The sequence below is a fragment of the Schistocerca gregaria genome, chromosome 1, assembly GCF_023897955.1.
Source record: "Schistocerca gregaria isolate iqSchGreg1 chromosome 1, iqSchGreg1.2, whole genome shotgun sequence".
Classification (NCBI taxonomy): domain Eukaryota; kingdom Metazoa; phylum Arthropoda; class Insecta; order Orthoptera; family Acrididae; genus Schistocerca; species Schistocerca gregaria.
In genome coordinates, this window is record NC_064920.1 from 544,985,573 (window position 1) to 544,998,866 (window position 13,294).

The 13,294-nt window shown below is 39.6% G+C and overlaps 1 protein-coding gene across 1 annotated transcript in view; it reads right to left on the reverse strand.

The window, feature by feature from the left end:
• Positions 1-13,294, reverse strand: part of LOC126355867 (CAD protein) — a 526,936-nt gene that overhangs the window by 370,760 nt on the left and 142,882 nt on the right. Inside the window, exons 7-12 of the mRNA XM_050006369.1 lie at positions 12,407-12,640; positions 12,102-12,323; positions 10,455-10,658; positions 9,108-9,326; positions 8,560-8,977; positions 8,207-8,338 (exon numbers count right to left, since the gene is read on the reverse strand). Coding sequence (XP_049862326.1) covers positions 8,207-8,338; positions 8,560-8,977; positions 9,108-9,326; positions 10,455-10,658; positions 12,102-12,323; positions 12,407-12,640 — 1,429 coding nt within the window. The remainder of the gene's footprint in view (positions 1-8,206; positions 8,339-8,559; positions 8,978-9,107; positions 9,327-10,454; positions 10,659-12,101; positions 12,324-12,406; positions 12,641-13,294) is intronic.

A 13,294-nucleotide genomic window follows, 5' to 3' on the forward strand; every position in this document is an offset into this window, starting at 1 on the left:
GTTCCTTCAGATTTTGAATATTTTCTTCTTTACCCCTTCATCTTCTGTTTGTGGTTGTAAGTTTTGTTTCCTCCCCTTTATTTCCTTTGTTACACATTTCTTTCTGGATTTATTTTCCTTCTTGTTTCAACTAAGATGTTCTAAAGCTGATTAAAAGCTGGTGTCTTTAACTAGTTTTCTAACACACAAACAGAGACTGAATTTCCCATTTGCAATCCACTTAATAAATCATTACACTGTTTACTGTCTCACAACCAAGTGAAATATTGGCCTGGGTTCCAAATCAACAAAAATTTTTTGAAGGATAACATTTACTTTTTTGAGTGTCACCTATGCTTACAAAATGGCATTAATATTTGTATACCATTTCCATACATGTAGGAGAATGTTTATTGCAAATCTGTTCTTATATACCAAAAGTTTATAAGCTGGGAGTATTTAATGCTGTTTCACAAAATTTTCAAATGCTGATCAAATTATGAAAAGGAGAGTTGCTATTCACAATATAGTGGAGATGCTGAGTCACAGATAGGCACAACAAAAGGACAGTCACAAATAAAGCTTTCAGCCAGTAGGGCCTTCGTAACCCCCCCCCCCCCCCCCACACACACACACAAATGCAAATCAAATACAACACACACACACACACACACACACACACAACTGCAATCTCAAATTTTAATCAGAGCAACAGACTGCTGCATAGGATAGTTCACAATTTCTTGCATATCTCTTGCACTACCACCACGCAAGTCCCCATCACATGACTGTTCGATCAACATTGATACTGAATGAAGCACTTCGGCATATTGGGAATCTCAAGAATGTTACGACACGAGTATCGTTTACCGAGACCTCCCCTTCCGAATTCTTCATAATAAATCTGCACATGTCCTCAATAGCCTAAACTTCATCTCTAAAAGTAACACTACCCCTATATACTCTACTAAACACACACAAATGTTGACCTCAGCAGCAGTAGTTTAAACTGCAAATATAAGACGACCCTGTATTTTTCAAATGATGAATTTGGAAAAAAACTCATCTTATAATCGGTTAAATACTGTAGATGTAGAATTGGTGTCACAATGAAGCAGCCAACCTAATAGCATGAAAGATGCCCTTGGCACTGCATGGAAGGATGAGAAGAAATCATTGGAGCATCCCCTGTACGGCTGTGTACAGACTACACTGGGATCAAAAGTATTCGGACCACCCCCCCCCCCCCCCCCAAACATACACTTATCATATTAGGTGCATTGTGCTGCCATCTACTGCCAGGTACTCCATAACAGTGACCTCAGTAGTCATTAGACATCATGAGAGCAGAATGGGGTGCTCAGGGAACTCATGTACTTTGAACGTGGTCAGGTGATTGGGTATCACTTGTGCCATTTGCCTGTGTGTGAGATTTCCACATTCCTAAACATCCCTAGGTCCACTTTTCTAATGTGATAGCGAAGTGGAAACGTGAAGGCACATATACAGCACAAAAGCATACAGGCTGGCCTCGTCTGTTGACTGACAGACTGCCAAGAGTTGAAGAGGGTTGTAAAGTGTAATAGGCAGAGATCTATCCAGACCATCATATAGGAATTCCAAACTGCATCAGGATCCACTGCAAGTATTATGACAGTTAAACAGGCAGTGAGAAAACTCGATTTCATGGTCAAGCGGCTGCTCATAAGCCACACATCATGCTGGTAAATGCCAAAAGAAGCCTCACTTGGTGTAAGGAGCATAAACATTGGATGATTGAACAGTGGAAGAACATTGTGTGAATTGCCAAATCATCGTACACAATGTGGTGATCGGATGGCAGGTTGTAAGTATGGTGAATGCCCGGTGAACTTCATCTGCCAGCGCGTGTAGTGCCAACAGTAAAATTCGGAGGCAGTAGTGTTATGGTGTGGTCATGTTGTTGATGGAGGGGGGTTTGCACCCCTTGTTGTTTTGTGTGGCAATATCACAGCACAGGCCTACATTGATGTTTTAAGCACCTTCTTGCTTCCCACTGTTGAAGAGCACTTCAGTGATGGCAATTGCATCTTTCAACATGATTGAGCACCTGTTCACAATGCACACCCTGTGGCAGAGAGCTTACATGGCAATAAGATTCCTGTAATGGACAGGCCTGCACAGAGTCCTGACCTGAATCCTGTAAAACATCTTTGGGGTGTTTTGGAATGTTGACTTCATGCCAGGCCTCACCAACTGACATCAATACCTCTCCTCAATGCAGCACTCCATGAAGAATGGGCTGCCATTCCCAGAGAAATCGTCCAGTACCTGATTGAATGTATGTCTGCAAGAGTGGAAGCTGTCATCAAAGCTAAGGCGGGCCAACACTGTACTGAATTCCGGCATTACCGATGGAAGGTGCCACGAACTTTTAATTCATTTTCAGCCAAGTGTCTGGATACTTTTGATCATATAGTGTATGTACTGGAAGTGCAGGCACTCCTCTTAGGTAATAAAACCAGTAGTGATTCTTCACTCTTACACAGAGTCTCAGCTAATCAATCTGCTGTTGACCGATTGTGAAGATTGCCATCTTAGTTTGTAGCACGTTCTGACCTCTATCTCCTTAGTCAGACATTCCAAGTTTAACTGTGGTAGCAATTCAGTCACTTTGTGAGACAATGTACTCTGTCACTGTGGGTGACATGAGCAAGTGTGCTTCCAGTTTGCTGTATGAGACTACTACAAAGAACACTATGAGGAATTTTTAATGCAAACATTGTCCTTGTAAGAAGTCTCAATTATTCTCATCCCTAACCAGTGTCTCCCACATTTTTCTCAGAGTAGCTTTACAAACCTTCTGTCCAGTTAGAACTCTTGAGGGGCTGGAATGGACTTATCACTTGTGTCATCCTTTAAACAAATTATTTTTCCCATGGAGAACAGGCTGCCAACACTGCTAGTAAAATCCATCATTGTAGATTTATGGTTTTCCCACACTGTTAGGGCTGTCTCACTCTTCATCTTATTGAGACAGTACCACAATTAATTGAATTTTTGCTTACCTGTTACTTGTTTGTAACCTTCCCCATGTCTTTAATTCTTCATGAACTTGCCAGCTGTAACACCTGCTGTAAATTCTAATCTCTGATGGTGTTGCAGGCAATGAGACAAGAAGATTTTTCCAGGTAAGTGAATACTTATCTGAATTTAGAGAGAGGAAATAATGGTTAGAGCAGGATGTCTGATCATCACCCTCATTAACATATTACCAATGGTTTCCATCATTTCTTTTATTATTATTATTATTATTATTATTATTATTATTATTATTATTATTATTATTATTATTTTCATTTCATCTTAATGGATCAATCATCCCTCCACTTCATTTATTATCTGCCACAAGAGTTGCATGATTGGTGTTGGATCCTTTTATGAGTTACAGACTTGGCCATCTCCTGGCAAGACATGACACAGCTGGTACGGTGGGAAGAGCTGTCTGTTGTCAGATTAATGACAGTTCATTCCATGTTTCACTAGATCAGCATAGATCAGCACTAGTCCTGAGAGGTGCTAGTAATAAAAGCTTTTTCCCAAATACCTCGACTTGCCCATGGGTGGAGACTGCTTCCCCTCACAAATTTATTTGTTACAGAAAAAAATTACTTTCACAAAGTAATGGCCAGATGAGAGAAAGATGGCTAGCATGGCTATGGCAGCCACAGAAAGCGCCTGATACACTTTTCTCTCTACTTCCATTTCCATCTCTACCTGCACAATTGACATCACTGATGTCACCCCAACAGCCCTCCCCCACCCCACCCTCCCCCAGCACTCCAGTAAGCAGGATGGCACTACAGCCTGCTGCCCCTCATGCACCAGCTGATGGTGATGTGCATCCTGCCAGTCTGATCTCCACCACACCAGCTGGCAATGTGACATGCACCTCAGTCACTGTCAGAATTCCGACAACCTCAATGCAGCGGAGACACTCACCTATTGATGCCACTAGTCAATGAAACCAGCACCAAAGGTGAGTACCATTTTGCAACTAGCTGTTGCAGCTAACGCTTTGCAGGCAATGTTTGCTCAGCCAATGGTCACTTTATGCTCACATAATGCAAAATCAGTCATGCAAAACATGAAATTAAGCCTGCAGAGCAGGGTTTGCAAGAAGTAAGGACTTCTTTCCCTGAAGCCCTTTCAGGCACAGTGTACCGAGTTCACTTGCCAGACAGATGAACAGGTCCAGGGATTGAAAACACAAAGGGAGCTGATAGACACGATGATGCTAGATAACAAGGAGGATTTAGTTTACATTAGCAAAAGGATAAGTACAGTTGACTATATTTTCACAGGAGTAGATGAGCAAATAATGTCAACTGCAGAGAAAGTAGATGCAAGGAATTCTACCTTGGAGTGGCAGAATGATGTGTGTGAAGTTGGACTATTCACTTTTGGACATCTCAACAACTGTGTGATTGAAACCTGAATTGGGAAACTGAAGTGCATTTTAAAAGAGCTAAAAAACTGTGTTAACAAAGAGCTTGGGAACAAATATAGAGTGCTACCTAAAAGGCTAACAGATAAAATAAATTCTAGTTGAGGAATGCAACTGTGGATCAGCAGGTCTTAGCACCTGTTATGGTCACCACTATGTTAGTAGCTGGCATAGCTGTTTCCACTGTAGGGGGGCAGGGGGGGGGGGCTCCAGGGATGGGGGAAGTGATAGAAGCATATGGCTGTCCCACATCATGGATGGTTGCCACCGCTACACTTGTCACCTATCTCATAATTTCATGGTCACCATTGGAAGTAAACTTACAAATGAGATTTCTATTTCTCCAGTAGTCCCAGAAGAAGAGTGCTGAATCCAAGTGAGGGCTTATACCTACTCTTAAGGAGCAACAATGATTTCATCAAGCTTGAGCCACCAGCCTTCTAGTTGGTAAGAAACGCCACTCTTTAGCTTAGTAGACAGCCAATTGCCCTGACATGCATCTATAAACATTCCCACCCCTTGGTGGAAAAAAATTTGTGGAATAGAATAAAAAATCCAACCTGGTGATTTGATTCAAAATCTCAGTGTATTGTCTGACTGAACAGTTTGTGGCAGACAATGAATTTGCTTGGACAGCATTTGATGTATGAAGTGAACCTATGGTGGCAGTTAGAGGCAGTAAATATGTAATTTAATGCAGCTCAGCAAAGAGTTGCTGGCACAGTACTCCAACCAGGCACATCAATAGGTGATGAGACATGCTCTTATGACCAAACCAGAAAACAGGAAGAGATGATTTCACTCATTTATCAGTGAACTTTTGAATAGGAGAGAAGACAGCTGTTGACTGTACCAGTAACCAGCATCTAACAGTCTCTTGAAATATTGCCCATTAGAAGATTTTCAGAATGAGCAATGTGGTGCATTGGCACTAATGAAGGACAACACCACCCACATAATCAGTTCCAGTCATTCCACAGACAAAACAAGGCAAGACACAGTAGATCAAATAACCAAAAACATTGGTGGCAAATTACCACCAGCATGTCAGAATGAGTATATTGTGATGTCCAAGCAATTTGAGAAAGCAAACGACAGAAGCCAAAGTCCTACCACTGTCAACATGCACCACCGCCAAATTCAGATGACTGCGCTCCACTTACTGCACAGAATCTGCTGCAAGCATCAATGAGGGAAACTGGGAAACACAGACAAGTTACTCCTGCTAGCTGGGTCCCACAATCCATAAAGGGAGTCTTATCAGACAATGATTCACAGATACCTCTCAAAATTGGAGCAGTGGGATGCAGCAGGATGGGATTATTTGCCATCAGACAAGCTTTTACCATGCCACTGAATATCTCATTAGGAATTGTCAAGAACATGACTAGTGATCAGTCATATCTGGTAAAAACCCAGACATCAGTGCTCAGAAGGGAATACAAAATATTGGGAATATAAACATTACTTGATAACCCACTATCTCATTCTAGCAATGAGCTTTAGAGTACGGATTTACATTTAAGTTCTTAAATGTCTCTTTTAGTGTATAATATTTCAGTTTTATTTGTTTGTTGATGTTCAAAGAATGCGGAATTCTAAGTTTTTCAGATCACCTGAAAGTGGGTAGTTTTGTTCTGTAGACCCAGAGGCATTGGTAAGGAAATTGTCTCTGCCAATAGAAACATCAGAATAGAAGTCAGAAGCAACCCACAGTTTAGTAGCAAGAGGAATATGGTGGTGTTGATACATGTCTTGATGGAGGTGTGGTTTGGCAGAGGTGGGAAGTGAATAGGAGCTGTTCTCCTTGCAGCAGCAAGGACCCATCATGTGACTGCATGTGCAGGGCGTGTTTCAACTGGATCACTTGCCATGCCCCTCCCCCCTTCTCCTTCCTGAAACCCCCTCTCTCCCCCACTGAATACTGTCCAGTGACAGATTGGAATGTCTGCCTGATGAGTATGTGGCTAAAATTGAATGAATATCTGGAGAACAGTGAGCACAAATGTTGTGACTTGCCAATCTTTCAAAGTGCCGCCGCGCAGTTACGTGCGACCTCTACATGCAGCGCTGTCTGCCAGCCATGCAGCAGCAGCGCCACCTAAGCGGCCAGCCAGCCAGCGGCCGCTAGACTTGGGCTCAGTTATGATTTGACTCCTGTGACTCATGTATTTCACCTTCCTTGAAATATATTTGTTTAACTTTAAGTTATAACAACAAATGCTAACAATACAAGCAACATACACAGACCAATAACTTCAGAGAAATCAAATTTCTTCACATGCATTACAAGTCAAAAACATGCAGAGGAAAGTGGAGATTCTGAATCTTTTGTCTAGGAACATCATCTCTACTAGCAGCAAAGCAGTCAAGGTCCTAGATGCAGAGCTATAGAGTAACCATAATGAGATTAAAGAGATCTCTTAGTGCCTTTTGACTGAACAAGAGTGGAGCTGAACTGCAATCTTAGGAACCTTTGATCTGTAAGTAAGATGAGAAAGTGTAAAATTATATTAACATAATTATGTAATCCTATTTTTGTCTTGTTTTAAGGTTAAACAGCTCTGTAATGCTTGCGTGACAGCACCTATTAACAGGTGACCCACAGCTATAGTGGTTAAGAACTATACCTTTTTTTTGTCAGCCCAGCTGCCTGATCTTTACTGACCAGTTGCAGCCTCGCAGCTACAGTCAAGAAGATCTTTATAGAACACAACAATATTATGAAAAGGGAAGTTGCTATTCATCATATAGCAGAGACACTGAGCTGCACACGGGCAGAACAGAAAAACTGTCATAAATATAGCTTTCGGCCATTAAGGCCTTTATCAGTAATAAACAACGGTTGTGCACGCACACACATAGCTGTAGTCACAGGCAACTGAAACCACACTGCAAGCAGCAGCACCAGTGCATGATGGGAGTGGCGACTGAGTGGAGTTAAGGTGGTGGGTGGGGCAGGGAGGGCGTTGGGATAGTATGGCATGGGTGGCAGACGGTGAAGTGCTGCAGGTTAGATGGAGGGCAGGGGAGAGATGGGGAGGAGGAGGAGGAGGAGAGGAGTAGTGGAAAAGGAGAGGAGTAAAAAGACTGGGTGTGATGGTGGAATGGCTGCTGTTTAGTGCTGGAATGGGAACAGGGAAGGGGGCTGGATGGGTGAGGACAGTGACAAATGAAGACTGAGGTCAGGAGGGTTATGGGAAAACAAATACTTTTTTGACTGTAGACAGAGAAAGTAACTGTTACAGCAGGAAGCCCAATCATCATCTTCATTAAATATACCATCAACAGAACTCCATTTCTTTCAATATAATTTTCAGTTGGTTCTACTGACTCAATCATACTCCTCTTGCAGTTATTATCTGTCACGCAAGTTACAGATTTGGTTCAAGTCATTATACAGCCTACAGACCTTACAATAACACGACAGGGTATGACATAGACAAAACCTAACAGCAAATCCTTATACAAATTACAAATGACATAAGTAAATGGACTTTAAAATAAGTAAAGTTTTATATTTAGCAACCAAGTGTTGGCCACAACTGCTATTACATAACCTTTCATGGTGGCAACCTAAGGCCAAATGATCATTAATTATTAAAATGTATGCTGAATCCAGTTACCACCCACTTCTTAGCAAGAACTTACTTTGCACAAAAAAACGTCACATTAATATGTTTAGTATTGCAGTATGCGACAGGCAGTCGCAAACACTACTACAGTAATCAAGTAACTCACCTATTACCATAGTATGTCCACCTGGAAAGATTAGATCATGAGCAGACCCATTGTAAGTAAGATATAAATAATTTGTAGATGCTGGCCACTCTGCAGCTACTGTGTCTATCTGTTTAACATAAGGCGTTATTCCTGAAAACAAGAAAGCACACACATTCACATCCAATTTGAAATAACAGAATACTAAAATAGGAAACATTTTTCTATCTGTTATTATTAAAGAAGAGCAGAAAATGAAGATAATTAATTGATTGTAGGGTGCTTATATTTTGGATACCCAAATAAGGATGATTATAGAGATAGGACTAGTATTACAATTTCAATTAAATACTTAAATTAGATTATTTACTGACCTACTTCTTCTCTTTTCTTCCTTATTGATAGCTCTGTACTTTTGACAAAAGTAGCTATCTGCTTGTCAGAAAATCCAAGTTGCTTGGCTTTCAGTAACACATCATATACATGCGCCTGTCCAACAGACTCTAGCAGTATCTGAAAATCTATTATATTTTTCATTTTCTGTAGAAACCAACGATCTATTTTAGTGAGATCATACAGTCTATCTATTGTATATCCTGCTTTAAGTGCTGCTGCTAACACAAACATTCGTTTGTCTGTAGGTTTTTCCAGTTCTTCATCTGATATAGCTTTAACATAAGGATCAAATCCTATAACACTTTCATCCATCATTCTTAGTGCTTTCTGGAAAGCTTCTTCAAACTTACGACCAACAGCCATAACTTCACCAACACTCTTCATTGAACTGCCAATCTAAACAACAGCAATAATAATAATAACAACAATAACGACACTTCAAATTACAATTGAGTACAAACTTCAGCTCTCTAAAAACAGATGTGTAACTGCTTTATATATATTGATAGCAAGTCGCATGTCTTACTTTAGTGCTAACTCTTGTAAATTTGCTTAGGTCCCACCGAGGAATCTTCACAACACAATAATCCAGACTAGGTTCGAAGCAAGCAGTAGTTGTGCCAGTAACGGAGTTCTTGATGTTTGGCAGCGGAATACCCAGGGCTAGTTTTGCCGCAACATATGCCAGAGGATACCCAGTAGCCTTACTTGCTAAAGCAGAACTACGAGATAGTCTAGCATTTACCTGCAAGAGAATCACAATTTTCCTTACACAATTAAATCTAGTTTATTCATTAGAGTGAGATGGTTACTGAGAAAGCAATTTGTGAAATCAAAACATTTTATTCTGGAGAGAGAGAGAGAGAGAGAGAGAGAGAGAGAGAGAGAGAGAGAGAGAGAGAGAGAGAGAGAGAGAGAGAGAGAGAGAGAAAGAATTATTGGAATTTATTTACACTAGTACCTTTATCGGAATTTCTTGGGAAAGGGTAATGTGTGTTCTGTCTATCAAGATATTCTCACTCCTTAACACACCTGACTAAATATTCCATTTTCTTTAGTAGATGTCAATATGATATATAATGGTGGACAATTAGAAAGACTGCTAAACACTGAACACAACCAATTATCTCTACTCACGACTATTAGGTTTATGTGAAGTGTGATCATTTGGATTTTGTAAGGTCAGTGTTTTCAGAATCCATGAAGGTTGCAACAAAACTACATTTTGTTATAGGTAAATGCTCTAGAGCACCGCGAGACACCCTGCAAAGAAATTACAAACTAAGTCCCGGCTGTTCATAATTATTTTACAGTCCAGAGTGTTATTGCAAAGTTCAATAACGTTTTAGAAAACTAAAATATTTCCCATAAAAGGCAGAGATTAACCTTAATGTGGTGGTGGGGGAGGGTTAAAAATTTGTTGTTATTTCCATATATAGCGGGATAATTATTTGGACATACTGATTTACATAATTTCTGATGCTGAGGATTAATCTTTCTGTAGAAGACAGAATTTTGTACCACCAAATATAACTAAAGCAATAATTTTTACAATATTAGTTTTCCATTACTGTAGTTCATTAACATGCAAGCACACAGAGAGAAGGGAGAAAAATATTGATACTTTTAGAGTACTAAGTATTAAAACAAAAAGCATAATTATGGGAAATGATTATACACTGACTGATGCAAAGAATATTTTGGATAATAAAATTAACTTCAAACACAGACTAAAATGATATCTGTTTGACTACTAAATCATTTTTCACATTATATTACAGAACACGAATCTGACAAGGTACAACTCATAGGGGAAAAGCAATAGATCATAAAAACATAATATCTAAAAGCTATGCTTATGTTAAATTATTACCTCAATAATGTAGTACTCCTCTGAGTATGGGTTAAAAGCGTATTGAATATTGCATTCTCCAACAACTCCAAAATGTCTTATTACATTAATGGCTGTTGTTCGAAGAATGTTGTACTCTCTGTTTGTTAAAGTCTGGCTAGGAGCTACAACAATGGATTCTCCTGTGTGAATCCCAAGAGGGTCAACATTTTCCATGTTGCAGACCTGGAAGGAATTGCAAAATTTAAATCTTTAAAATAAGGCTTTTGTAAGTAACTTCAACATTTACTACACGTCACTTAACATTAAAAGCTGTGTAACCCAAACACCAAAAAATGTGTATTACAGCAACAGAAAATGTACAGTAGATAAATTACAACTCTTTTCATTTAAAGAAGTCCAACTCCACATCAAGATATCATGTCAATGAAGGTAAGCTTTTTCATGACATTGACTTAGGAGTCCTCTGAAAACCAACAATAAGTTTAAAAAAAAATTGAAGTGGTATTTCATTTAGCTGTGGTTAAATCATAATCTTTTTAATGACAATGGCGAACAGAATGCTGCTAGTGTCCTATAGTATGCTTGTCATGAATAAATGTACAGTTTCATTTGTGGTGTGGTTTCCAAAATCTGCCCTCTCAGTCTATTAAGGAAGATTTTGTCACTTCCCTGATGTGACGGTATCTACTCATAGATTAAGCTATTCTGTGACATTTCCTTGTTAGAGCCTATTCATCAAAGCAGGTAGTCCCATACTAAATGTATACTGCCCAATTAAAATATTATTCCAAAATATTCTGAGCAAAACGTTAAATACTCTCAGTTTCTTGCCAAAAAATCTGAGTTGGTGCAACCCAAAGGAAAGCTTCAACATGCCATTACATCTCTGAAGTACACGAGCTGTCAGGTGTTTAATTTATACCACATACATATCACGGTTTGCAACTTTCAATTTTAACTGTATTCAGATACCTAATAATCTGGAATATTGAGAAAATTACTTTCAAGAGTGCAAAATGTTGCCATCTTTCCACTTATTTATGTTTTCAAGGACAATAAATGAGGTAGAAATGGAAACATTAAAGGATAAGTTCAGTCAATGCTTTACACAAGAAATGGGGGTGGGGCAGATGTGGGAATCCCACCTTACTGTTCTAGGTGAAATTCTAATGGAGCTGATTTGCCCGAATACCACCAAGAGAACCATCAAGCTTGACATCTCTATCCAGACAGAAGAAATCTGTGTCAATAATCTCCCATGCCCTTACACCATGGGGCACTGTACAGAGGTTTGGAATTTTATTAAGGATATTGGCAAGAATCCTGGTGATCAGGAATTTTATGCAAGCTGCTCTCCTGGCATTACCAGTCAAATACTGGAGATGAAAATTTCCTCCTCCACCACCATTCAAACCAGCAAACACTGAGTTGAGCAGCACTGACATACGTTATTAGATATTTACTATGAATTACAAATAATTACCTCTTCAATGCAGTAAGTATGAATGTAGGTGTTTTACTCAAACAAGATAAGAGCAAACCTCTGCACTTCATCTCTCACATTCACAATTAATTCCCGTTTTTCATTTGCTCTTTCACATTTACAATCAATTTTTGTCAAACCTTGAACACAAACTTAAGCAATTTAAGAGATTTATAGCTTACCGTTATGCAGTTATCATAAGCATCCCTCACTACTTCATATTCTACTTCTTTCCAACCTTTCAATGACTTATCTATGATCAGTTGACTAGAATGAGCAAGAGCTTGCTGTGCAAGACAGCGTAGCTCCTCTTTGTTATTTGCAAAGCCTGATCCAAGTCCGCCAAGTGAAAATGCTGCTCTGGCCATAACAGGATATTCTAGTCTCTCAGCAGCTTCCAGTGCCTGTAAGGAGTTTAAAATATAGTTGCTATATCAGGAGAAGTAATTTGCCATTAATATGAAACTAGAAAGAATTTATCACATACTTCTTGGACAGAATAAACAGCAGCACTTGGTGCTACTTTTTCTCCAATTTGATTAATTTTTTCTGCAAATATCTTTCGGTCCTCTGTATCAATTATGGACTGTATTGGTGTGCCAAGAACTCTAACATTATATTTTTCAAATACTCCACCTCTCTGCAGTTCAACACCACAATTTAGAGCAGTCTGCCCACCAAATGTCAACATTACACCATCTGGTCTTTCTGAACGAATAACCTGAAAGAAGAACCTCATTTTACTGGAAGTGTGAAAAGGATTCAGTAGTCAACATAATGTTATCTAACACACTATACAATAGGAATATAATAGAGGGAAACATTCCACAAGGGAAAAATATATCTAAAAACAAAGATGATGTGACTTACCAAACGAAAGTGCTGGCAGATTGATAGACACACAAACAAACACAAACATACACACAAAACTCAAGCTTTTGCAACCAACAGTTGCTTCATCAGGAAAGAGGGAAGGAGAGGGAAAGACTAAAGGATGTGGGTTTTAAGGGAGAGGGTAAGGATTCATTCCAACCCCGGGAGCAGGAAGACTTACCTTAGGGGGAAAAAAGGACAGGTATACACTCGCACACATATCCATCCGCACATACACAGACACAAGCAGACATTTGTAAAGGCAAAGAGTTTGGGCAGAGATGTCAGTCGAGGCAGAAGTACAGAGGCAAAGATGATGTTGAATGACAGGTGAGGTATGAGCGGCGGCAACTTTAAATTAGCGGAGGTTGAGGCCTGGCAGGTAACGAGAAGAGAGGATATACTGAAGGGCAAGTTCCCATCTCCGGAGTTCTGACAGGTTGGTATTAGTGGGAAGTATCCAGATAACGAGGACGGTGTAACACTGTTCCAAGATGTGCTG